The sequence below is a fragment of the Hippoglossus stenolepis genome, chromosome 15 (genome assembly GCF_022539355.2).
Source record: "Hippoglossus stenolepis isolate QCI-W04-F060 chromosome 15, HSTE1.2, whole genome shotgun sequence".
Lineage (NCBI taxonomy): Eukaryota > Metazoa > Chordata > Actinopteri > Pleuronectiformes > Pleuronectidae > Hippoglossus > Hippoglossus stenolepis.
Window position 1 is genome coordinate 14,785,019 of NC_061497.1, and position 26,639 is coordinate 14,811,657.

Consider the following 26,639-nt stretch of genomic DNA (forward strand, 5'->3'; position numbering starts at 1 on the left):
TATCTCAATGAATTACTATCAATCTTCAATCTAAGATATGATGGTTCAATCAATTGTGTCAATTGATACATATGTGTCTGTGTAATATCTACAAAATAAACATTTTGGTTAACTTTAAATAGAATAATAATTTCTTCATTTACATGTGTTAAAGTGTAAACTCGGCAATGGGGCATGAATTTAGTAAAGTAATGAGAAATAAACAGGCTGGGGTTGAGGTACAGACTTTCAGAATTATTACAACCCTTAATAATTCTGTATTAATGGAGTAATGTGATTTTTCAGGTTAGTATCAAATAAATATGCCTGTCAGAGTATTCATATAATAAATAGTATTATTTGCAACTGCTAAGATTGAAGTTGATGTCATACACCATTAAAGGCACAATGTATACGGTACAACTACAGTGAACCAACAAACGTCAGCAGGTAAATTTTGCCTCTTTACTAGGTCAACTTCAGCAAGAACATTTGCAAGCCAAAAAAGTAAAAAGATGATTTTCCCTGAAGTACAACCAACACGCAAAGCTTTCAAAAAGTTTGAGTCATACCACAGCAGCAAAACTCACCAAACACCTGGTGCAATACCAAGAATATACCCACTTCTTCTGTGTAAGTTATCAGCCTCAACTACAATAAAGTATCTGAATAAATCTGACTTTTAAAATTGCCACTGTTGATTTGAAATAACTTGTTGAACTGCATACAGTCAGTGTGTAGCAGCCCTGTGCAGTGCATCAGTGTAGTGGTAAAGAAGTTGTACCTTTGAAGAAGCAGTCCTTGCTGTGCACCACATAGATGCGTCTCCTCTCTAGGCAGGCGGTGCGGTAAACCTCGCAGTGGTTCTCGAAGAACCTGCCGTCGGAGCCACACACCGGCACAAAGGAGGGTCGGCATTTCTCCTGGCAAACGCACTCGGCGCGGCCGGTCTCCGCCATCAGCACGCACTGTCGCCCTCGTCCACAGTAGGTCCTCTGACAGGGGTCCTCGTTTGGGTCGGACAGGGCTGGAATACCAAGAGAAGAGGGTCTATTTAAGAAAGGAGCTTTATCAAATAGGCCAAATTCATACAAGCTAATGATTAAAATTCACTCTTATAAGAGAGAGACGGAAACATCCCTTTTCTTTCAGAATTTTCACATCTCTTTATGACTCTGAAACCACAGTATTACATCTGTGCTGTTTCTTATCCACCAGATTCACCCTATCTGGAAATGTAGAAACTGCATCTTGCACGGTGTAGTCAGTGGCAAGAAATGAAAAACAGAAACAGAGAGGAAGGACAATATCAAAACTGACAACAGAATACCAATGAGTCTCCTGAACAGCAACCAGTGGTCCCACATACCACCTTTATTAAAATGTGTCATGGCAGTGAACTATTCCAACTTTCAAAGGGAAATGTCTCAACCCTGTACACAGAGCTCGGCATGTAGAAACAAATATGATGAAACAAATGTGCGACTATTTGTCACTGACAGTTGCTCAGTGCAACTTAGGTTTGTTTGGTGTCCAGTGTTCGACATCAGCCTCAAATGAAACACGTTGTTGGGTTTCAATTCCAGATTCAAGCATCTCAACCGAAACGAATGCTGCATTACATATGAGCAAAATAAAACAAAAGGAAACATATTAATTAAAACAAAGTAACAAGATGAATTATACACTACCAACCAGAAATAGAAAATGTGCAAACTTGAGCCAACACCTCCAGACTCGATCACAGTTATAAGAAGGTGCTAACAAGGAAAATCATTTTTTTTATACAATCTCTACAAATCAAAAAGCCAGGTGTGCTTATTAACACTTCTCAGCGCTCGCTCACACGTGTGTGTGTGTGTGTGTGTGTGTGTGTGTGTGTGTGTGTGTTTGTGTGTGTGCACATCTGTACACAAACACTCAAGAACATGCATATGCATACCTGAGTGTGTCTGTGCACTCAAAACACAAGCAGAACTCACATCCTCTGCCTCACCTACCTTAGCCCCCCCCCAGCACAGACACACACACACACACATGTTTGTACAGCTATCTTAGTGAGGACACTCATTGGCATAATGCATTCCCTAGCCCCCCAACCTAACCCTTACCATCCAAACTAAATGCCTAACCCTAACCCTAAACCTAATATAAAACTGATTCTAACCCTAAAACCTTCTTAACCCCAAAACAGTCCATTAAAGGTGGGTCACAAAGTGAGGACCGGCCAAAAGGTCCTCACTTTCCCAAGATGTCCTCACTCCGTAGGTTGTAGACTCAAACTTGTCCTCACAAAGACAGCTGTACAAGAGCACACACAGACACACAGACACACAGACACACACAGACACACACACACACCACTCACCATCTTCATAAAACATTCCAGGCCTACACACACACATACAAATGCATGCACAAACGCACACTGCTCACGCCAGCATCTCTAACATCACCACTCATTGCCCAGGACACATCACTTCTTCCCCGTGATTTAATCTATTTGCACTTAAAGCAAGTCAAAAATCTGCTGATCCAGCCAGACGCATCACCTTGGATTGATCTTTTCTGACGCTGTGATCTCGACCGGGACCCTCCTCTGTTGTTATGATCTGAGAGCTGGATTTATGGGCCCCGTGTGCTGCGGGGTTATTACAGTGGAAAAGCAAGTGCTTAAAAATGTACAAACAGGGCATTTGGTGCCTCTTAAAGCCATCTGGAAAATGTCAGCGGTAATAAATTTGGCAAAGATTACTGAGGAACCACGATCACGTAAAAGCACCATTGATATTAACAAACATGAACAACTCCTACGTGGACCCACTCCAGTTCAGAGTGTTTTGTTCATGTTTTGTGTAAGAATAAATTAAGTAATAAGAAGATAAATTTAAAAAATCTAAAGTATACGTAACGTTAATGATTTAATAAGGATACATTTTTTCTTCCTCTAGCTGTAGCAGGACTAGTCTATTTCATTTCCGTAACCCCGGAATTCCCTCACAGATAATACACATATCAAAAACTAAAAACATAGACTTTTGGTTGTAAAAGCAGAACTTCGCCCCCATCTGACCCATTTGAGTTTTAGCACAGCTTCTCCTTTTAGAAATTCAAGCATTCTCTCTCTCTCTCTCTCTCTCTCTCTCTCTCTCTCTCTCTCTCTCTCTCTCTTCTCTCTCTCTCTCTCACCCCGAAAGGACTTAGTGGTCATTGTGTTGCTGCTGTTTTGAGGTTGAGATGCTGAGAAGAGGTCGGCTCTATTATCCCTCTGTGGAATAAGACTAAACACCACACTGGCTCAACTTAAAAGAGCCCCCAAGGCTTTTACAGTCAAACTGCTGAACACAGAAATTGAATTTGCCTGGAGAATAGCCATATCTAAAACACTGAGGATATTCAATAACGAGGTAATGTGCTGTTGTGGGAGAACAAAAGTCCCTTGATTATGTTAAAGTAACTCCAAGGCTGATGCATAGACACAAGCAAAGTCACACACTCACACTTCACAACAAGCGTATATCAATACACCAGCACCCTCCCACTCACATAGAGGCGTCTGTGTTGATGTAAACATACACACATGGCTAAAACCCAACATCTGTGTATGCAAACACATGCATATCGTCAAATAACACACGCAAATAGTTGGTAAATATATTGTTTACTCAACTAGAATGTCCCTACTTAATTCCCCTTCTATTAATCAAGCTGCACGGACTTTACACACTGATAAATATCACCAAATTAAAATGTCCAGATCAATAGATTGTGAAAATGTTGAAAAACAATCTATCACAATGTTGAATAAGGTGAACATAAAGATTTAAGGGGTTCTTTCCTGACCCATCCTGCATCCTTTCACAATCAAAACTAGCAACCAACGGACAGGGTGAAAACATAACCTCCTCGGTGGACATAGCTAGCATGAGGATTACATTATGACATTTTCATAAATCAACAAATTCAAATCAAGTTGAAGTCACTTATCAAGCAAAAAATACCAAATCAATCAGTTTAAAATATTTTTTTTTATAATTTTTGTTATTATTAACGATGTATTATATACAATCTGACAGGCTTACATTTTTAAACTGGGTGGTGGCGTATAAGACACACTCAATTCCTTTTTATCCAGTTCACTAATTGTTGTGCGTCTCTCGGCGAAGCATCTGTGGGAAATGCAAAATAGCGCGCCTCCCTTGCGACCTTGCAGTTCATGTCAAGGTCGGGGACGATTACAAGATCGTTTGTATTCTCCAAGCGAGAGAGATTAAACGCTTAGCTACAAACATCCTGCGGCGGTTATCCACTGGTGGCCGACTTCCTTCTTCTTCCTCCTCGTGCGCTCCCTCTCATTTCACCGCATCGGCCCCCTTTGCCCTCTCCCCGGTTTTGGTCAGAGAAAAGAGTGCATGCACGGCAGCCACTGAAACCACAGAGACAACCGCGGACACAACAGTGGCATCTACAATACGCAAGCTGTCTGACATTAAACTAAGCACTTGCACTAGTGTTCATCCTTTGTCTCTCGCTCTCTTGGACCACGTTGGCTGCAGTTGTGGCTTGCTTAAGAGGCTGCAAGTGTCATTTGATAATCCTCGCGGTCTAAGCTGCCGACACAGTGCTTATAAATGGCTCTTATAAGTTCAGGCGCTCTGAGGTGCCGAGACAATGCCAGGCTGACCATCTGGTGTCAAGCCTCGCATCCTGAAACTATGGTTCTTTTTTTATTTTTCTATTCATTTTTCTGTGCATGTGTATATTCCCTCCGTCTATTGTCTCCTTGTCAATACCAGTCGGCTGCTGAGCTCCGCTGGGCTTCAGGGAAATTGAAACCAGGCATTGTCCGCCATAATCAGAGAATTATTTTCGGACGTGTTTAGCGACACCCTGCCGATAATTGTCGGATTTGTGCAAAAAGTGTTGAAAAGACAATTTTCCCTCGTCCTTCTGACATTTCTTGTCAGAAGGACAAGGGGCTTTCATTTCCTATCACGCAAGCCTAAGTGGATGAGGGCATAACTGGAGGCACAGAGCACCGACTGACTGTCTGCCTTTTCATTTGTCGGGAGAAGCCACAATCTCGTCGGCCTTAACCAGCGCTCGATCATTGAGATGAAGCCATTGGTAATTTGAATCCAGAGCGAGGCATTCGATCTGTTTGCGAGCAATCACATGTGCATTGTGCGGCACACTCGCATGAAGAACACGGCTGACACACACAGACAAACACACACACACACACAGGCAGGCAGTAAGAGATTCAGAATATGTAACTTCATACTGGAAGCAAAGTACTTACGCGCAAACCCGCACTCTATTAAGCAGCAAAAATAGGGCTCAATATGTTTATACCTGAGGCAAGACTCTCGAGCTCTTTAAAGCCCTTAAACATTTAAAGGCAATCACAACAGACTTTATTTATTTTGCGCGTAATCCAGCGCTACAGAGGGAGCGTTAGTTGTCTCCGACACGTTCTCCTCACAGAGGGACAATGCTGAGCTTCTTACTAATTAGACTGGAAGAACATTTGCCCTGCCGATGTGGGACTCGCCGCCGCCTGCAGCACGACCAGCTCCTAAACCTCTCTGATCCGTGGAAACACAAAGCTGCGGCCACAAATCCTTCAGGATATCAGTATGTGACATTTACAGAAAAGAGAGAGTGAACTTTTTTCTTTTCTTTTTGCCAGCAGAGAGATACTGTCACATGTGGTCCAGCCCCACAAATGTTGTTTTTCTTTTTCATTCAACTTGTGTAGGTAGAGCTGTGTGGCTCGGCTATGCCTCTGTAATGTGCATTTGTGTTTATGCAAGGTCGTTTTGCAGCCCGAGAAACGCTGCGTCACATCTGCTGATGCTACAGATCATTCTATTTGCTCTGAAGCAGATGTAGATAATTAAATTCCAAGACGTGCCGTCAAACACCGTCTACCTTCGCGCCGCACAGCCGGGCAAAGTGCTTCTGACACGCACGCTGAGCTGGAATATCAATGGACAACAGCAACCCCTCGGTGCTAGGTAAGATATGCTGTGGCGTAAATACAGATAAGACGGCGCCGCATTGTACCAGAGGGGATGTTACGGGTTCGGGGCAAACAGAGGGAGAAATCTGGAATACAAATAACATTTTTTTATTAAATGGATATTTGAGGAATCTTCTTTTTTTTGGGTTGCCCTCTCAGAACAAACTCCTTTAAAATGTTCTCCCATGACTGTTTCCAGAGAATCCCTCAAATTAAATCGGTGGTGTTTGATAGAAGAAATTTGAAAGTTATATTCGCATAAAATCTGACCTCTACATTCTTTGGTGTGAAATGACATCTATGTGAATATGATCTGAAAGATGACATCATGAATGACTTGTGATGCATGAAGTGAAGACACTAATTTTGAATGAGAGAGTGAATAGAAAGATGAGTGGAGTTAGAGTTTTTTACTGAAGTGGTTAAAGGCTTTCAACACTACATACTGTATTATTTCATGTTAATACTAACTGACCTAGAGTGGGCCTGAGTTTGTCGGATCAATCGTGTACAAACAGGTGGTTGAATTGGGTTTGCTTGGAATTCGTGCTGAAACTATACAGCCATGAGGATCACAAGGCAAAAGCAAGCGAAGAAGACCCCTGGTCCAACTTCCATGTTTGAAGGTGACGTGGATAACAACTAAGCGACTGAAAGACCAAAAACCAAACAAGCCAGTGCGACAGTTAACATGACATCGAAACCTCCTCTCTCCCCGGAGACAGAGACAACTCCAGGGACACTTCTCCACGAAGTAACTTGAGAAGATAATTTAATTAAATATTAACTTACTACCGAAGCCATTTTTCTCCATTAAGAGCTGCAAAGTACCTATTACCTCCGTGACCTCTTTCTTAATGACTTGAAGAATGGTAGAACTTGATATCTGAATAGAAAGAGAATTCTGCTCACAAACATTATCTGTGGGCTCAAGTCTCACAGACACACACGCACACATACGGTCAAATAGAGGAGTATTATCATTACTGGATTTTGGGCAGTTTTCCTAACAAAGGAATTAAAGCAATGCCTATTTTAATACAATTCTTGCATTAACTAGTACCAGAACACAATCAAATCCTTCTTTTATAAACAATTTTTTCACACAGTTAAGAACGAATACATGTAACAAGCACGTTAAACTAAACCTAGACAATTTTAGCTCTTTGAAACACCACAATCTTTCACTGAATCTTAAGAAACATGCGCGATAGTAAGACTACAGCTGATAAAGGTGTTTGTCGAGTCATTCTTTAACAAGAGCCGACTCTGTTTTCCTCCTGACTTGATGTTTCTGTTACTCTACCCCTCCCCTTCAGAGACTGTGGCCGTCTGCAGACATGAACTGCGCAGTTTGCGTTTCTCACGTGCACAACACAGCGAGACGTTCACTGCACTGACGTGTTCACGACAGCAACAAATCTCCCACATTACTCAGACTGAGGAGATGTGGCGATCACATGATTTTCTTTATAACACACAGACACGGCCGTCGAATCTCTTATCGCTTTAAACTCTTGAGATCTTCGTCCTTGTCTTGTCTGTGTCACCACTTTTTCACCAGGAGATATTTGTTTTTGTATTAGTTTTTGAATTTTTGCATCGTTTGCGTGTTAGAAGCGTCATAAAGGACCGAAGAACTTGGCTTTGAGAGCGTGAACCTGGGGGCAAGACAACCATGCTCTTTATCAGACTTCTGTTCAGTCTCTGGGTCGTAGCCGCACATCAGCATCTAATTGACAGTGATGATCCCTGACGTGTTTGACACAGAGTTTGATGGATGCCCTCTGGTCAAGTTTGAGGTCACTGGTGAAGGCACACACTCTTAAAAAGCATAGTTCACCCGAAAAATGAAAATGATCTTCTCACCACTACGCCGTTGGAGGGGTCGGTGAAAGTTTTTAAGTCCACAAAACAACTTTGGAGTTTCAGGGGTAAACAGTGTTGCAGAAAAATCCTCCTTTAAGATATCAGAGGACATTTAGGCTAAAAACACGGTGTGAATGATGCTGGTTCGAGTCTAATCTGAGTGCCGGGGCTTAGGGACACTTGGATGACACCACAGGAGCAGTATGGAGGCATTTTATTTGTATTTTTCTGTTGTTTTGTACGTTTGAAGAATCAGTCACCAGTTACTTCAATTGTATCGGATTTGACTGCAACGTTGTTTACCCCTGACTCACCCACCCCTCTATCGGCATAGAGGTGAGTAGATTTAGGGAATTTAAATTTTGTCGTTGAACTGTCCCTTTAAGCTTTCATAAGAACGTGTGTAACAGGTTCCAGTGTTAATGTAATGCAGAATGCTGACTCAGGAGAGTTACTGCTTCCACTTGCTGCGTGTGTATCACCATGCTGCACTCCGTTCATGTGCAACAGGAGCAGTCCCTGAACTTTTTGATTGCGCCTTGAGGAGGATGGTCAGCAGAAAAAACAGCACAAAAATGATACAAGGAGCGGGAAGGGGAAAAACAAAGAATGGGAATTAAATTAAAAGGGCAAAAGAAAATCCAAATGCAAGCTGGAGATGAACAAAAGCGGTAAACTGAGGAATTAAGATCAGTGAGCTGGTAATTAGTGAACATCACGATGTGAGGCAGTAATTGTGAGGAGAGGAAAGGTTGGCTCAGCCTCCACGGAACAGGGGTATTTGGTCTGTGCCTCAGACAAAATGTCACTGGGCTCATCTGGCTGCTCCGGCTGAAAGGCCTGTATCGATCTTCTGATCCCTGCGTATCTGCAGCCGCTCTGCCGTGAGGTTCCCTCCTCTTGAGGGAATGACCCGAGAGAACTGGGGCTGCTGCTGCTACATGGGGCTCATACATGATCCACTACGTTGGGGATTTCTTTGGAGGTTTAAGGGTATTTTTTCTTCGTGATTGGGGAGACACTAGGTCACCGAGCATTGCACAGCCATGATTTAAAGTGTTCGTACAGTATATTGCTCACTGAATCCTGATTGTGAGTGTGTATTGTGTGGTTGTATACAATTCTATTTTGTGACCCTCTACGGCTTCTTGCTCTAACTTAAAGGGATAGTTCACCCAAAAATAAAAAATTGAGGATTGGGTGAAGTGTTTGAGTCGACAAAATACTTTTTGGAGTATCAGGGGTAAACAGTGTTGCAGCCAAATCAAATACAATTGAAGTAAATTGGGACCGATTCTTCAAACATAAAAAAAAAGACCAGAAATAACACATAAAATGCTTCCATACTGCTCCTGTGGTGTCGTCCAAGTGTCTGTAACCCCCGGCATTCAATTTCAACTGGAAACGGCCTCATTTACACCGTGTTTTTAGCCCAAATCTCCTCTGATATCCTCAGATATCCAGCGTTCACACATGGATCACCCCTCCGTCTGCATAGTGATGAGTAGATAATGAGTGCATTTTCATTTTTGGGTGAACTATGCCTTTAACTTCTCTTATAAAACTCGCTCCCACTGAATCCTCTCTCGACACGCAAGGCTGTTTTCTTTAGTCACTTATTTCAATTGACATTTGGCAACAATTGTGAAGTAGCAGATGAGCGGTTGCCATGTCTCCTGCTGATACCACTGAGTCATTTTCAGGGTCGCAGTGGGAGGTGGAACTAACTGGGTCGAGTCAGTGTTGGAAAAAAAAGAGGTTTTAAATGGTGTTAACTTAAAAAGTAGCAAGCTGATTATCCATCACATTCACGACGTGTAAGAATGGAAGAAAACACTGAATTTAGAGGTTGGGGGATGACGTAAAATGTTTTCTCAAGGCAACCCTGAGTGCCCACAGGGTGTGAAGGTAAGAGCAGAGGGATAAAAGGTGAAGTGAAATAGAATTCACACTCGTCTGCTGTCAGTCACATGGCCACACTGGTTACGGTATGACAAGCATCTGCGTCTCACTCTGCGGGCCACCCTCTCCAGGGGACTAGAAATGATTTGGGAGGATGGCAGCGCTCCCTCTTGTGAAATATCGAATAATGATGATGCCGCCTCTGGGCTCTCCCCAATAATTAAGTATGGAAAACAATGCTGGGAAATGGGAGCAAATAATCGCTGACATTTTAGCAGACTGGTTTTAGCTCAAATCCGGGCGGCTTGCACGTTGGGTAAAGGAGCATTCTGATCCCGATATTGGAAGCCACAAGATTTCAACGATATGTTATTACTGCAACTGCATCTTTAAAAATGAGGAACACAATTTTGCAAGAACCTATTTAACAATAATTATTTCTTCTTGTTGATAAATTCAAACCCTTTTCACCTCCACCGAGGACGTTATATTTCCCCCCCTGTCCCGTTGTTTGTTGGTTGGTTTGCATGTTTGTTTTTTTAAGCAAGATTACGCAAAAAACTACAGGACAAATTACTGCGAAACTTGGTGAAAGGACACAACTCAATAAACGTTGAGACATTTTCTCCACTTTCTTTATCATTGCAGGATATGGTGTTTTTTCACATCACTGATTTCAAATGAATGAATTAATGGATCTCGATGACAAAAAAAAAATCTTGCATATTTAGGGGACTGATTTCTGTCAGTGTGCTTAATTTTGGTTTGGCTTGACTGAATTTAAAGGGATAGTTCATCCAAAAATTCCCTCATTATCTACTCACCCCTATGCCGATGGGGGGGTGGGTGAAGTGTTTGAGTCCACAACACAGAGTCTCAGAGGTCAACTTTGTAAATCATTGGTGAGTCCTTCTTCAGAAGTAATAAACAGAATAAACAGAAAAACCTTAACATGCCTCCATACTGCTCCTGTGGTGTCATCCAAGTGTCCAGAAGCCTAAAAGTCCGTGGGGTGCATTCAGGGACCGTCAGAAATGCTAACGTTCGCAAGCTTACCCACTTCCGGTGGACTTTTAGGCTTAAAACGCAGTGTAAATGACCTTGTTTCGAGTGGAATATGAATGTCTGGGGGCTTGTCTGATGAGACCCCAGAGCAGAGTGGAGGCATGTTATGGTTTTTCTGTTGTTTTATTACGTCTGAAGATAGGCCACTAATATCTTCAATTGTATTGGATTTGGCTGCTACACCGTTTGCCCCTGAAACTCCAAAAGTGTTTTGTGGACTCAAACACGCCAATTGGAAATTTTATGCAAATGCAAGCGGCCCACTCTGACTCCCCAGGGATTGTAGTTGTACGGCACGCTTTGTCGTTTCTTTCTTCATTTTGTGTAGGTGTGTATACAAGTGTTTGCATGTCCACCGGCCCACATAGCTGCCTGCAAGCGACCTCTGACACTCAGAATAGCTGTTTCACATCGTCTGTTATATTATTTACTGCAATTCTACCGCTGCTGCAGCCACAGCTCCGGCTCCAGCAGCATGGGGATCGAGCATCAGTCCTCTTCAGCTGCCACACTCATATGTTCACACTGATGCCAGCACAGCCGAGGATGAAAGAAGCTCTAAAATGTATTTTTCTGCAGTGGGTTTGAGCGACCATGTGAGTGCGGGGAATATAATCTATGCTAAGAAAAAAATCCCTTCACGTCCCAGCAGCCTGTCGTGTACAAAGGGAAAGTGTTTGAAAGGAAGAAGCGTCCCTCCTGTTTCCTACACGCCATGTATTTGGAGACATAATATCTCATTCTTCAAGGCTTAAATAAAATTTTCATTTCTGTCGGGAAACATGCATGTATCTGCGAAATGTGCCGCGTGCTCCTGCGTGTGTAACAATGTTTCCGTAGCTGCAGAATCTTCCCCCGATGTGCACCCACTCCACTCGCTCCCTGTTTAATATCAACAACATCTTAATCCCTTCGATCCATCTTCAGCCTCATCTTGCTCTCACCTCGCGTTGTTTATCTCTCTATTTATACATCTCTCTACAGTATAGGCTGTATTTCTGCTGACACCTCCCCTGCACCTCCCTCTCAGCGGGGCTCTGGGTGAACAGAGACCAGCCCGGTGGCCTCCCTCCCACAGCCAGGATGACTAATAGGCCCCGCAGGGCGAGAGGCCACAGAGGTGAAGCGCAAAGGTGGGAGAGAGGCTCAAGAGGCTATGTCGTCTCTTATGACTTGCTCTGCAGGGAAGGCTTCTGCTGCTTAATGCTGCGTTCACACAGCGATAGTGTTCTGAATTGAATGCTTTGTGTCCATTTAGAGGAAAGGCATTACTGGACACAACGGGATTCTTATCAAAGAGCAATGATTTGGAAGATTAGAAAATTATTCTTTACACTCTTTATACTATGCATAGTTCCATGTACGGTATAGTTGTACTGATTGAGTTTATGTTTGGGCTCAAATTTGTGGCCAATAAGATTTAGCTTGTTCAATTATGTTTTCAAATTATTGACAAGTTTGTAGAATTGTATTTGTGAAGAACAAAATGACAGTGACTAAACAAAAACAATTAGGTCGGTTGTGACGTTACAATGTTGGTTCCCATCTTTCTGTGATTTTTGTTGAGATACATCATACGCTGTATAACATGTTGCAGATGGGAATCTGTATTACAGCCTTGGATCTCAGGCTGTAATACTAATACATATATATCAATATTTTAGTATTTCATGTTACTTATTATTACTTACAGATGCTTATTTTTGACTCTTGCTGCTGTAATGTTACAAATGTCCCCAATGTGGGACTAATAAAGGATTAACTTATCTTAAAATAGATAATAAATACAAAATAAAAAAAATTTAAACACAATGCTGATACCGGATAATTTTGCAAACCTCTGTGTCACTTTAATATTTAGGATTGTCAAAATGTTTAATTTAAAATCCAATTTTTCTACACATTTCTACAATATCTGCACATAAAGCACCAGTAGGACTTTAGGGTTATGTAGCTGCTCCTAGTTCAGAGTAGCAATAGGTCACTATTGTTAATGTTTCCTTTCACTTGCTGGTTGAACACAGCCGCTGAAGCAGGACACATTTCACGCTCAACCACGTTGACCTCCATGCTCTTCAAGAAGAAAGCCAAGGGCAGCTTGGAGGATTATTGTGCCACGACTCACCTGATGCACTTTGAGTACTACACGTGTGTGTACAGAAATAGACATGGTGTAGTAGTGATAAAATTGCTGTATTGGCTAAACAGGGCAGTGGTGTATCCTGACAGCATTCGGCTCAATATATAAGACTTCCTGCTTGGCCTTGATAGTTGGTAATGGACATTGTGCATATATATGTTCCAATACCAGGAACACAATGTTCGCCATAACATCAGCCCTCCCTGTTTTCATTCCAGGTGCACGGGAGAGTGATGCGTGCATGTGCCGGGTCTCCACTCTCTGGCCAATCACAATCAACCCTCGCCGACCCAGCGCTGATTTTTTCAAAGGGTTCTGTGATAGGGGGGGGGGGGACAGTAAATGCCACATCTACAAGATGAAGAAGATAAACAAACTGAGACTGAAAAAAATATATAATGTTCAAGTCCACCATTTGCATATGATTAGTATTATCAAGGGGACTTCTGTCCTGGCAGACAGGGAAGATTTGCACAAGATAAAAAATCCATGATGATCTGTGCTATTACAAATCACTCTGCATCCCCCAGGTAATATTAGTGCTGTGCAAATGGAGCTTTTCACGTCTCCTCATCTGCAGCTTTGCAGTTAAATAGACTGTTGAAGAGTGGTGGATATATATGCACCAAGCATTACTGTGCGTAAAATGGGTGCAGATATAGATGCAGTACATCCCCTAATGATTTTCCCGATGCACCTGTGCATGCATAAATATACAATGAATATATTTCCGACCACCACTGGAAAATCTTTACTTGTATTTGTTTGTGGATATATTTATTTATTTTTCTGCAAATACACTCACAGTGCAAGGAAACAGACACAGTGTTTTTTGTCATTAAGGGCTTGAGATACTGTTATAGAGTGCAATACAGCAAGAAAGTAATATAGTGAGGGGAATTTCTATTTACAGCAACACCGTCATCAACGTATGGATGTGGCTGCAGGGCTTACGCTTGAGAACCTTGTCTGGACACTAAATAGAGGTGATAAAATAGAGCAACCACAGGGAGCGTGCGGCTGAGAAACCTGGCTGCTGCTGCTCATACACAATTACTGAGGGAGCGTTATTCTGATGGTAATGGTATTGGACCGTACACAGTACCTGACAGTATATCAACAAGTGGGACTTGGTCGCTGGTTCACAATTACCGTGTCAGGGTATTGTTACAAATATATTTACAGAGTGGTGACACAGAACGTTCGGTCGCCTGCGGCTTTGGCCTCTAAAGAATTCTTGAGCCGAAAACTGCTTGTGTAGCCTCCTGTAAATCAGCGGCATTGTTGTTTTACTTGCAATTTTCTGATCACGTCTCGCTGAAACACAGGTACTGCAAACAATGTTGCGCTGGCAGTAAGATGCACAGTATAACTTTAATATGTATGAGCAGATTTTTGCTGAAGCTGTTCACATTGTCTACTTGTTGTTTATATTAAATATCGCAGAAAATCCAATAACATGAACAATGAGTCCGACCTAATACGACAAAGAAAGTTACTCAGAGCAATTCAATTAAGCGGAGATGAACAAAGGTGGGTGTGTTGCCAAGTGATGTCAAACGATAACAATGACTGTTTTGGGGGAAATAATGAGAGTAATTTCCCTCCATGGCCTTCAAAGTTAATTCATTTAGTCGGGTTATGACAGACCCTGTAGCAGGGGTTTCCTCCGAAAAAAATAAGAAGCAGTGAGATGTGCTTTTGTGGTCCTAATGACATTGGAGATCCGGCACACACCGTGTCCACTGAAAAGAATACAAGAGAGATAGAGGGACAGATGGAGAGATACCGACGAAGAAAGACGATAAGGACACAACCATAGATCGAGCAGGAGAGAGGATTCCTCTTGGGTATGAAAGCCTTTCAGGAAGTTGTGTGTCTTCATCTTTAAAGTGAATCATACATTATCTAGTGCCCATTAATGCAATTTATGTTTGTTATTTTCACGCTCAATAACACTGCAGATCATGTGTTCTCATGTGTTTTCTTCACAGCATTTATAATTGGATAATTGTTAATAATTAGATCAAGGTCCCCGTGTTATTTAATCTTTTGCATGGTGTGCAGTAATCTGATGACCGCCACACTTGGGTTTGTGATTTAACCCGGCACTTAATCTTATTCATGAAATCAGACACAAACAGCTTGTAGTAGGATTCAATACACCTACTTGTTCAAGGTCTGAGCTCCACTGAGCATATTTTCTACTAATAGAAATAACTATTGACAAATCACAACTTAAAACACATCTGTTTAGATCAGTCTACCATTCATGAGATCTTATGCACGCAAGGTAAATGCTCAGAATGGTTTGATGCGGGTAGATCTTACGGTGAACCTTATTTTAATACTAGTCAATGTGACACAGTTCTGCAAGCACCTATATCTTTGTTTTCATTGAACACATTATGTTCATTGGCCAAGTATCAGTGCACCATCACTGCTATAAGAGAATTTCCATACGATTCTTTCCAAGTGTATAGTCATGTTTGTGTCCAGCAGTAGCTCCGGCAGACGCAGATAAAGACAATGGGGAGGCAGACAGGTAAGGACAGAGCCATAACCAGAACAGCTTTGAATTAGAGCTACTGAATTATACATTAACACTTTTTTTCCCTCTTGTACAACTGACAGGTCTAATGTTTAAATGATGATTTGCCTCAAGGAACCCAAAAGGCATCATGGAGAAAACTAATCTCATATATGTTATTTTTTTCTCCCTTTTAGACTTAATCATCAGCAGGAAGAAAACTAAATAAATAATAAGCCATGAAGAAGTCAGGCATGTACACATGAAGACATTTGAGCAGAAACACAACAGACCTGACCACAAGAAAAAAAAATATAAAAAAAATAACAGAAGCTAATGAATAAATAAAACAGAACAACTGCCATCGAAAATAGCTCTGACCGAGCTGTGCCCAGAGAGAGACGTTCGGTGACTGATCTCATCAGCGCGGCTGTCGGGTCGGCTCGGTGGTCAGGAGAGCCGCTGTGGTGTTGACAGCTGGCTGTCATTACTCCAGGAGTGAGGGGAGACAGCGGGACAGGAGGAAGACAGGGACAGTAAATAAAGGAAGGGAGCAGGGGGGGGGGTGGCAGGAGAGGAATGAGAGGAGGGGTCTCAGGAAGAAGAAAAATAAAATAAAGGACATAGAGACAGGACTAATGCGACCTCTTGACCTTGATGGATTTGGGCCCCGTGGCCTAATTCAATGATATTTCTCTCTAAATCAAAAGAATGAGCAATGTGCCTCGTGTATTACTGTCCCTAATTTATTACTTTGTTCCACTGAGTTCACTCGGGATCAGTAATGAATACATTTTGAATTTTTCAGGTGCAGATGAGGACGATTTTTTACATTTTCTGGTATTTTATTATACGCACCTTCTCTATTTTCTCACAGCTACACTGGACTGAAAAAAAGATGTCTCTTTTCATGTTCGGTGTTTTGATGTAGGGATCCAACGAAAAAGCAGAATGAAGAGATTTTCTGTCAATATAGTGTATTGTGGGCGGCACGGTGGGGCAGTGGTTAGCCTCACAGCAAGGTGTATTACTGGGTACTTTCTGGGTGATGTTTGCATGTTCTCCCAGTGTCTGTGTGGGTTTTTCTCAAGGTACTCCGGCTCCCCCCCACAGTCCAAAGACATGAAGTGTGGTGTTAGGTTGACTAGAGATACCCAATTGACATTTTAGATTTATAACAGTAAATCCTCACAGTTTTGCTTAAAGTTTTTTCACACAAACCCATTTGATAAATATTTTGTATGACCCTTTGAATAAGTTGTCATATTTTTGGGCCTACCATGTACAGGTTTATACTGTTTTAATCAGTACTCCTGGTTTTAGTCCAGTGACTTAACTCCAAAGTGTAATATTACTGCATTCCCAAATAAAGAGATGGACTGACTAACCTAATGAATAAATATACTGAAATATATTTTCTGAGGGACGATGAGGAGATCAAAGAGGCAACAGAGAGCGGGGATGTGAGAGGAAGGACACAGTCGAGAGGTGGAAAAAGGTGGATGAGAATTAGAGGCGGCGAGAAGAGGGTGACAGAAAAGAAGCGGGAGGGTGTGAGAGAAGGGAGGAACAGAGGGGAGGATTGGAGGGCAAAGAGAGAGAAAGGGTTGGAGAGAGAAAGCGCGACGGGGTGGGGGCGGGTGACTGGAGGGCAGCTGGTGGAATGAATGGACGCCAAGCATCTGAGGGACCACTACTGAGCGGTCAGTGCGTGTGTATGTGTGTATGTATGTGTGTGTGCGTGTGTGTCTGTGTGAGTGTGAGGCATAACGTGTTGAGAGAAAAAAGATGAGTGATTGGGGAACGAGTGTTTGAGAGCGAGAGAGTGAAAAAAAGGGAAATATGAAAAGGGAGAGAGGTGAACAGAGACAGAGAGCGAGGTGGATCCGGCCCAATGTGCTGAGGATTAGGGATTTAGGGCTTGTTGGAACAGACAGTGTGTTTACAGGAGTCCAGCAATACGCCTCTTGCCTCGAGATGTGGGTATTCTATGAATCTAAGTAGGATTTAGATTTAGCAGTTCAATTTGAAGGCTGGAATACGGCTGACACACCGAGGGCGTTGTTTGTTGCTGACTTAAAACGGCACACAGGAGTGCGACTGAGCTCAAACGGGCGGCAGCATCAAATGAAGACGATAAAACGGATAGTTCTGGTCCCTGATTATGATTGGCTGGGCAGCGTTTAGAGCCATTGTTATAGAAGTCTACAAACACACACCTGTGAATCCATTACATCAACAACGTGATTATATGATCGTGCTGGCATGTGACAACAGGTTTTGGGATGGTGAGGATAATATTTGCATATGGTAGAGACCCACGCAGTGCCCGTTCTAGGCCTGCCTGTTTGCTATGTGTGTTTGGCCTGTGGTGATGCTGCTTGCAGATTTTTTTTCTGAAACTGCAAAAGTGACCCGGAGTAATTGAGCCTCGGAAAGTAAAGAGCGATTCAGTCCACAGGACCCTGAAGCTGCACCCCCGCTGCTGCACATGGAGCCTGTTTAATCAAAGTTCACTGAAGCTTGACTCAGTAGGCAGAACCCTGAACCCGTTGAATGCTACCCTCACGTTGGGCGGCTGTGGCTGAGGGGTAGAGTGTTTGTCCTCCAACCGGTCGGTGGTTCGATCCCAGTCTTCACCATCTGCATTCCTTGGGCAAGACACTAAACCCCGAATGGCGCCTCATAGAAAAAAGTGCTGCCCATAGATGCACTGTATGAATGGTGTAAAACTGTACTGTGAAGTTTGGGTGGTCATCAGGACTAGAAAAGCTCTATAAATACAGACCATTCACGTTGAGTAGTCCTAGCCACGGCTGCTACAGAGCGGTGGACGGCTGTTTTTTTCAAATTGTATTAATGTTGAACATATTCAACACTTCCTAGGGCCCTTACACATGCCACACAACACACATGCCAAGTGTGAAGCCGTTGAGATGAGCGCTTCTCAACTATGTGCGTCCCACACGGACAGACAGAAAGATTAACATTACAGGTTATTTGTTATCGGCATACTGGGGAGCCACCACTATGGATTAAAGTTGCCATGCTGCAACGAGTCAATCGACACCAACCACTTCTTGCAAAGCACCGCTATGAAAAAACTCTGACACTGGCCTAGAGGCAAAGACCAATAATGTCAATAATGGGGCATAAATGTGAATCGTCCCCCTGCAGCCTCCCTGGCAGCAAAACTACAACCAAAGAAGCCGATGGAGCAATAACCTTCATCCCTTTCAGAAAGGCACAATTAGCGGCAGTATCCAGGGAAACGTTAATTTCCAGCGCACTCTCCACTGGCTCTGTGGTTTATTTGGCAACCACTTCACCAGTAAACTTCTTGGCGGAACAATTTATTATTTGTTTATCGATAAATCATTGCATTAGTTTGCTGCTGTGTGTTTATTTTATGAAGCCAGGTGAATGTTGCAACCATATCGTAAAAGCACTAATCCATGTGAGGCCATGATTTAAGTGATTTTAGAACCGCTAAAGGGAGATGTCGGACACAGCACTCCTGGGGAAAATGGCTTTAATACAATAGTTGTTTTTGAGATTGTTTTCATGTTTGCTGTACAGACATTTATGCATCTATCCAAACGAAGAAAAAAACAATGACACACTTTGGCTTTAGCTCGTTCTTTGTTGTTTTTTTGGGGGAAATCAAAATGTGGATGAAACTGGTTTCTTTTTAAAACCTGGTGCTCGTGTGGCGAGTTCACAGAACGGCCAAGATGGGAACACTCAGCTTCAATCAGATCAAAATCCATAATAGATGGACATGTAAATATCTTATGAAGGGGAGCCATGGAGAAAATGACTCTGGACCACACACAGACACACAAACACACACAGGAACAGATGCGTGCACACACAAAGACCAGAAATCCCTCACGGCCATGCAGGGAAAAAGTGTAATAGAGTGTATGTATCTAATATTCATGCTCTATCTTAATGGACATTCTGTGTGAATGCGTCCTTGTTTTTGCTGTCGTCTGCGTGTGCGCTCGACAAAAACCCATCGCTGCCCATAAAAGACCCGAGTTTGTTTTCCAAAAAACACATCAATATCAAATGTTGCATGTGTTTCATTTTACCGGTTCTGATATTAAAAAGTAAATATTGTTGGAAATACAACAACTCGGCAAAGTGAGTAACACTTGGTCAAATACTAAAGGGATGTAAGTCCACACAAAGGATCTGTCTGCATCCCTGAGACATGTTCTTGCATTTTGGAGGTAACATCAGCCTACCAGTAATTTGTTTTTCTTAGTAGCACACATATTCAAAGCTTACAAGTCAGAAAAGAAGACAGGGATTTCTATAATAGAGCAGATATACTTGTATTGATGTTAGAAAAACATCCTGCATCTACTTTGTAAACTGTTTAATATCTTCCTGAAATATGTTCGAGTTTTGACTAAGCTGTGATATAATGTGTTCAAACTGTTTTCATGAGGTGAAGATGTGGAAGGAATTCGGCTTTTGCCATTAAAGTTGGTGAAATTAGAATTTCAGTTTCGGCTCCAGTTTTTTTAGCGTTGGCAAATGATATGTAGCACAACTTTTTGTAGACACAAGCAAAAGGAGATAAGAGTTTAGATAGGAATCCACATTAAAACAACATCAGTGGCACATAATTTAAAAAAGTCTGTTTCACTAATCTGATGACTGACGATGAGGATAAAGGATGGTTAAAGATGTTTTACCTCATCTTGCCAGGCGGGGAATGAATTAGGCCAGAGGGAGGAATTTATTACAGAGTGGTCATTGTTCTGAGGAAGATTGAAGAGTTCTGACGGACACATCTAAACTGCCCCTGTTTATACTGGCTCATTAATCCAGTCACAATGTCCCTGTGCTTGATATTCAAGTTGTAAATGAGGCCGACTCTTTCATAATAAAATAATAGGAGCATATGCAATAGGAGCATATGCAATAGGAGCATACATTAAGTGGCTTTATGTTGAACTGAAGACTAGGAGGCATCTTAAAGATATTTTTGATTTGGTGATTGATTTACAAATGAATGTTTTCTTTATACTATATTTCCTCTCTTTCCTTCTCTTTCCCTTTGCCCTGCTTGTATTTCCTGTCTTTTCAATAATGTTTGTTGTTGCGTATTTTTTAAAATACGCAAATGGCTTTTAATAAAAAAGCCAATTAAAATGACAACCATGCATGCAGAATTTAAATTAAAATGAAACATGTGCACTCTCACACACACACACACACACACACACACACACACACACACACACACACACACACACAGTGCACTTTTTCACAAGCCCATTACTTTGCGACGTGGAAGTTCAGCTGCCGTTGAGAGCCGTCTGGGTGGTGATGATATTATGAGTGCAGATGCAGCGCTAAGACGTGCAACGCACCACAGGGGAGCACTAAAAGCAAACCCTGACCCTGTTGATTATTAATAATTCAGCAGAAATCAGGGTGAGAATAAGTGCAGTGTGGAGCGACATATCATTTATACACATTGCAGAAGACGACAATCTCCGCCATCATAAAGTTTGCATAAGGCCCAAGCCTCCCCGTTAGCTGTCCACAAGGCTGCATTGTGGAGGGAGAATGGGGGGTGGAGAAAGTGGCGGTGAGTCATAAACCATTCTCCGTCTGCACTGAGGCCCACCTGGCATGGAGAAAATGGAGCTGGACACCAACATAGTGGCCTTCTGAACCGCTGGGAACACAGGCGGCCATGTCAGTATGGAGCCAGACTTTATAGATTCAGAAAGAGATGAATGGTGTTGGGACAATATGAGTCTGAAAGTGATGGAGATGCAATAAAGGGAAAGAAAGTGACAAAGGGTGTAATAGAAACAACACATAGAATGAGTTGATTCTGAATTATCCTGTAGATCTTCAAATTCCACTCAGTTTTTTTATCTCTTTATGGACGAGACTTCCCGCCAAGTACGAGACTTCCCGCCAAGTATGATTGTAGAGAAATAGGTTTTCTGAAGATTACTCTTCTTCATGATCAAATGACACATTTCTACACCTCTGCTCTACTATGATATTTCAGTTCACTCCATCGCAAGCGGCAACAAACGAATCATTCCCACTCAAGCTGGGATTTTTGACGAAGTGGGGATTTTTCATGATTATTTGTATAATATGTAGTTAAGCTTTTTTATACTATGAGTCAAACATAATTGTAATACAATTGTTTCTGTTGTTACATCAGTATTTATGTGTGGTTAAAAGTCATTTGTGCAAACTCTCGACTAACTAGTGGAGATGAAGGATCTGAGCAGTTTGGAGAAAAGGTTATTACGGCTCAGACGGAGCTTTTATCGTTAAGAGAGCAGACGCTGCTGCGTGAAGTCTCATGCTGCTTCTCTTTAAAAAATACAGCCATTATCATGTTGTCAGGTTCCTTTCATCAGTGGCTTTATTATCCATGTTCTCTAAATTAATTTGCAGTTTGGACGTGAGTGAAACAGACCAGATTTAGCTCTTTCTGCAGGAGCTGCTGAAGAAGTGACTGAATAAGTCAGCGAACATTTTCAATAACCATAACAGCACAAATAATTGACATGAACATGTCTAATTTATTTAAGCACCACTTCCACTGCAGTGCCAGGAGGAGTCGGTTGCTCTGATATTGTGTGAAACACGAGCATGAAACAAGTTTGCCCATGATTTGAGATAATTTTGTTAAAAATACAGTTTGTTAAGATTTTAGGTTAAAATTGACACTCTCATCACAATCAGTATCAAATAGGATTCACCATGTAGCTGCAGTGCACCTTTGAGTTTTTGGACAATGGTTACAGAGCATACGCCAAAGTGTATGCTTTGAATGTCGGGACTTCCGAACCCTTGGATGACACCACAGGAGCAGTATGGAGGCATGTTATGTATTTTTGTCTGTTGTTTTATTACGTCTGAATAAGTGGTTCGCCAGTTACTTCAATTATATTGGGTTTGGCTGCAAGGCTGTTTACCCCTGGGACTCCTGAAGTGTTTTGTGGACTTCACACTCCACCGACCCCTCCATCGGCATAGGGGGGAGTAGATTTGAGTGATTGGATATCGGTGAACTATCCCTTTAAGCATCCGAGCAGACAATAAACCGGTGATAAAATATGTTTTTGCTCCACATCATAGCAAAACAAGACAAGACTTGATGTGCGTTTCGATGGCTGTGCTGTCATGAAAATCTTGTCACCTGTTTTTTTTCAGCGGTGTAACATGAAAGCATTTTGTTCCTAACAAGACAAACTACATTACATAAAAAAATTTAAAAAATAAATGCTGAATTTAATGAGGAAGTTTAAATCAAACCGGATTTCAGTTCACCTCCGCAGCGATTTGCATTAAACAGGTGACTGAGATTAGCATTTTTATGGAGTTCCCATGGCCTTCTTTTGCCCTTAACTCTCTTTGAACAGGCTCGGCAGGAGATAGGGATGTTAATTATGGACCACAAAAAACACAATGGGAATGATCTCAATGGCTTTATTGTGTTATCCCAGATAGCTTTTAATTGAATTATGGACATCATGGTGGAAACCAGACTGGAGGAGAATGCTGAACACCGTGTCCCCTTTTCCTTTTTTTTCTTTTAATCCAATCAATTAGACTAACAAAGTTTACTTTCTATTGAAAACAATGGAACCAAAATCGGATTATATGTGCAATACAAAACTGTTTGTGTGGCAAGATCGGTACAATGAGGTCACTATTCAAGGTCATGGGTGTTTCTCAGCAGCATAAATGATGGAGGAATAATAGAAAATGTTTTTAAATAGTTTTGAAAGTAAACAGTTTTAAATAATGCAGCTTTTAAAGCATAAAATAGGTCGTGCTTACATGTCTGTGCACAAAGTGAACAGAGAGAAAGATGATGAACTGACCCACACTCTCGCTATAAGAGAGAAACACTATAACCGCTTGTACTCAGTGATACTTAAACACATTTTGCTGAAGAAATTGTTCTTATAACTTATGTTTATGTGCATCGTGCTACATCAGAGCTGGCAAAGTTCCAAAACTGAAAGCAGTGAGTGGATCCGCTTCTATGTTTCAATTTCGTTCCATACTTTCATTAAATATTCCTTATCATTTTGACAGGCCACTGTTTTTACCATCAGTTTGGGGGGGGGGGGGTCCAGTGTCCTCAAAGCAAATCTGGTATAACAGCGCTAATGAATTGGAGAGCCAAATTAAATAAGCAATTAAATGTTCACGCCCGCTGTCAGATAATGGTTATTTATGTTCTCCTGCAAATCAAATATGATTAAAAAAAAGGGAAGAAAAGAAAGGAAATTATTTTCAGTTACTGTACAGAGTGGATGCACCGTCTCTAGAGTATCCAGGGCCCGGGAAACATGCACCCACACACCAGTGAACATGTATGGAGTGTATGCATAAATATTTAGATATAACAAAAACAATGGCACATATTAAGACTACAAAACACATCCAAAAACAACAATACACACACACCCACACGTAGATGCACTCATAAATATATCGAAAATAGAGAAATACACATGAAGATTTTCATTTCTGGTTCCCTGGCAGAGAGTAGGGGCTCTCAGAGGAGAGCAGTGGGAGGAAGAAGAGGACTACAGGAGTAAACAACACAATCATATGACACTTTTAATAACGTCCCTTTTCTCTCCCCCCCCACCCCCCTCCTCCTCAGAGTCTGCAACCTCCTCATTCTAAATTCACATGTCCCTTTGCCCGTTGTGTTTTGTTCATCTGTTCCTCTCCAACAGTCACTGCAAGATTTCTCCATTCCCTTTCCCGTCCGTCTCTGTTTTAATTTGCCTTACAGAAACACACCATCGCTGTCAAAAGAATGAAAGTAGGGTATGTTGGAGTACTGCCATGGGTGCATAGAGACGTTAATTGTTTTTCTCTCTGCTCGTCGTCAGTTGACAACAGGAGCAGCATGAGAGGGAAGATCGCTCACGGAGGTGAGGAATGAGTCAGTGTTTAAAATTGCCACGATGTTCAATTGGAATCAGGGGGTATGAAACTTAGCTGCTATTTGATATTGACAGTTTCATTTACTGTACACGGCAGTGCAGCCCATTTGAACAGAATCTGGAACTGCAAGAATAAAATAACAAATATCTGCAGAGCTGTCTTCACGTCTACGTCGTTTATTAGACTCTACACTCTGTGACCTTTTCTCATGTCACTGCATAATAACAATATGAACTAAAAATGGACTAAAGGAGATGCTACGCCCGCGCTGCATGCATTCTAAAGTTATCAACATGTGCTACATAGTTCAAATGTTACGGATCAAAAGGTTTAAGTTTGAACAGAGCCAAAGAAATCTTTATGAAATGACATTAATGTGAAAAACAAAAGAGGGATGCAGGGCAGCAACATTTGACTCTGAAATTAGATTGAAGACTAGATGAAGATAATACATTGACCTGTGGGCATGTGGAGCAATACTGTAACTGAATAAAAGACTATTTCAACTCTATATTCATGTATATATTTCCCATGCACTAGCAAAACGTTAAAATGTATCCAATGCTGTGAACTGAGGAAACCTGTTGATGGATTTGTGGGGGGAAAATAATGCAGACCCTGATTTACTCTAACCAAATTTAATCAAAATTAAATAAGAAATGTACAGTGAACACTATAACAGATATATTATATAATAAAGATATATAATAATAATAATAATAAGTCGAGGTAACCAAGGTTTCCACCAGTAGACTAGTCCTGCTGAAACACACCAAAGGTTTAAAGTTTGCATTGACTTATCAGCCTCATTATTCCTTGTTAACCTCCCGTACCACATCAGATCATGAGTTCAATCCTCTTTTAGAAGCTCTCTCCTGATAGCCGAGGAGAATGTCGATTTATAAATGCACATATTCATCCATTGGTGGCCATTCTTCCAATATCTTGTTTCAGCATCACAATATTAGCTTCTTAACAATATACAGCACAAGCGTAGAAGACAGTTTTATACCTGCAGGCACAAACTGCATGAAACAACCGACAGGTCAAGTACGGAGGAGTAATTATATTGGTAATGTTTTTTTTGTACAATGTGATAATATTTCTTAAAAGTCAGAGTTAAAACAAATTTTGTTCTATTTACCAGCTCCTGCCTTTTGTACCAAAACCTTTTGACACCTCTCTCTGCTTAACAAGGGATTTTCATGAGCAAAATTCTCAAATTTACTTTGCAAATCATTCTCCTTGAGCTGCTCACTGTGCACAGATACAATCAAAAGGAGTGTGGGACACTTTGCTCTGTGTAGTGCATCCTATGACAGAGCTTCATCGATACTGAGATTGATATTTCAAGGATTATCCAGAAAGGAGGAAAGACTCAACTGCTCAAAGACACGTTGACAGACCTGAAGGCTGTTGACGGACACATGGGGGATTAACATTAACAGACTGGTTTGCCTTTTATTTTTCCACCCCGACCAATGAGTAGGAGGTGATGTGTTGGATCCACTGACGTCCCTCCCAGATGACCAAGACATTGGTATCAATGTGAGTGTGTTTATGGCACGAGAATGTAATTCTTAAGTCTATTTACAGAGCTATGGATGATTGGTTGTGGGAACAGTCATCAGTGATAACACCTGAAACCAGGCAAATAGTCTTTCCACCCACTGAACCCTTGTTAAGCTTTTTAAAATGTGTGCCAGGATATTCTATCTCTCAAATTCAACAGCATAAGGAGTATAAGAGATGTCCCGTTGAAGATTTTCGACCTTCAGTGATAAATCTATGTATTATAGGTTCATTCAGTCTGTGGCATGAAGGAATATTAACTATTGAAGAGGTTTTTCAGACAGCAAACGTGTTATGAAAATGATGATAAATATGAAACATCTATATCAATACCAATCAATGAAAACGTGGAAAACTACTCTATCTCACAATGTTAAAGAATGTGAAAATAACTCCTGGATCAGCCCCCTGATCTGAATCCTTATCGAAATATAATGGGTTCTTCCCTTACCGATACCATGTCCTTACACCAAGTTTGGTAGCAATGGCTCTAGTGTTTTTTTGTGAAATCCTGCTCACTCACAAACGTAATTTAAAACATGATCTCCTTGGCAGAGGTAAATATCGGAAATGTCAAACGCTGTCTTTAA

The 26,639-nt window shown here is 41.6% G+C and overlaps 1 protein-coding gene across 1 annotated transcript in view; it reads right to left on the minus strand.

The window, feature by feature from the left end:
- Window positions 1-737: 737 nt before the first annotated feature.
- Window positions 738-26,639, minus strand: part of LOC124854890 (follistatin-related protein 4-like) — an 84,353-nt gene continuing 58,451 nt past the window's right edge. Inside the window, exon 4 of the mRNA XM_047343580.1 lies at window positions 738-1,006. Coding sequence (XP_047199536.1) covers window positions 738-1,006 — 269 coding nt within the window. The remainder of the gene's footprint in view (window positions 1,007-26,639) is intronic.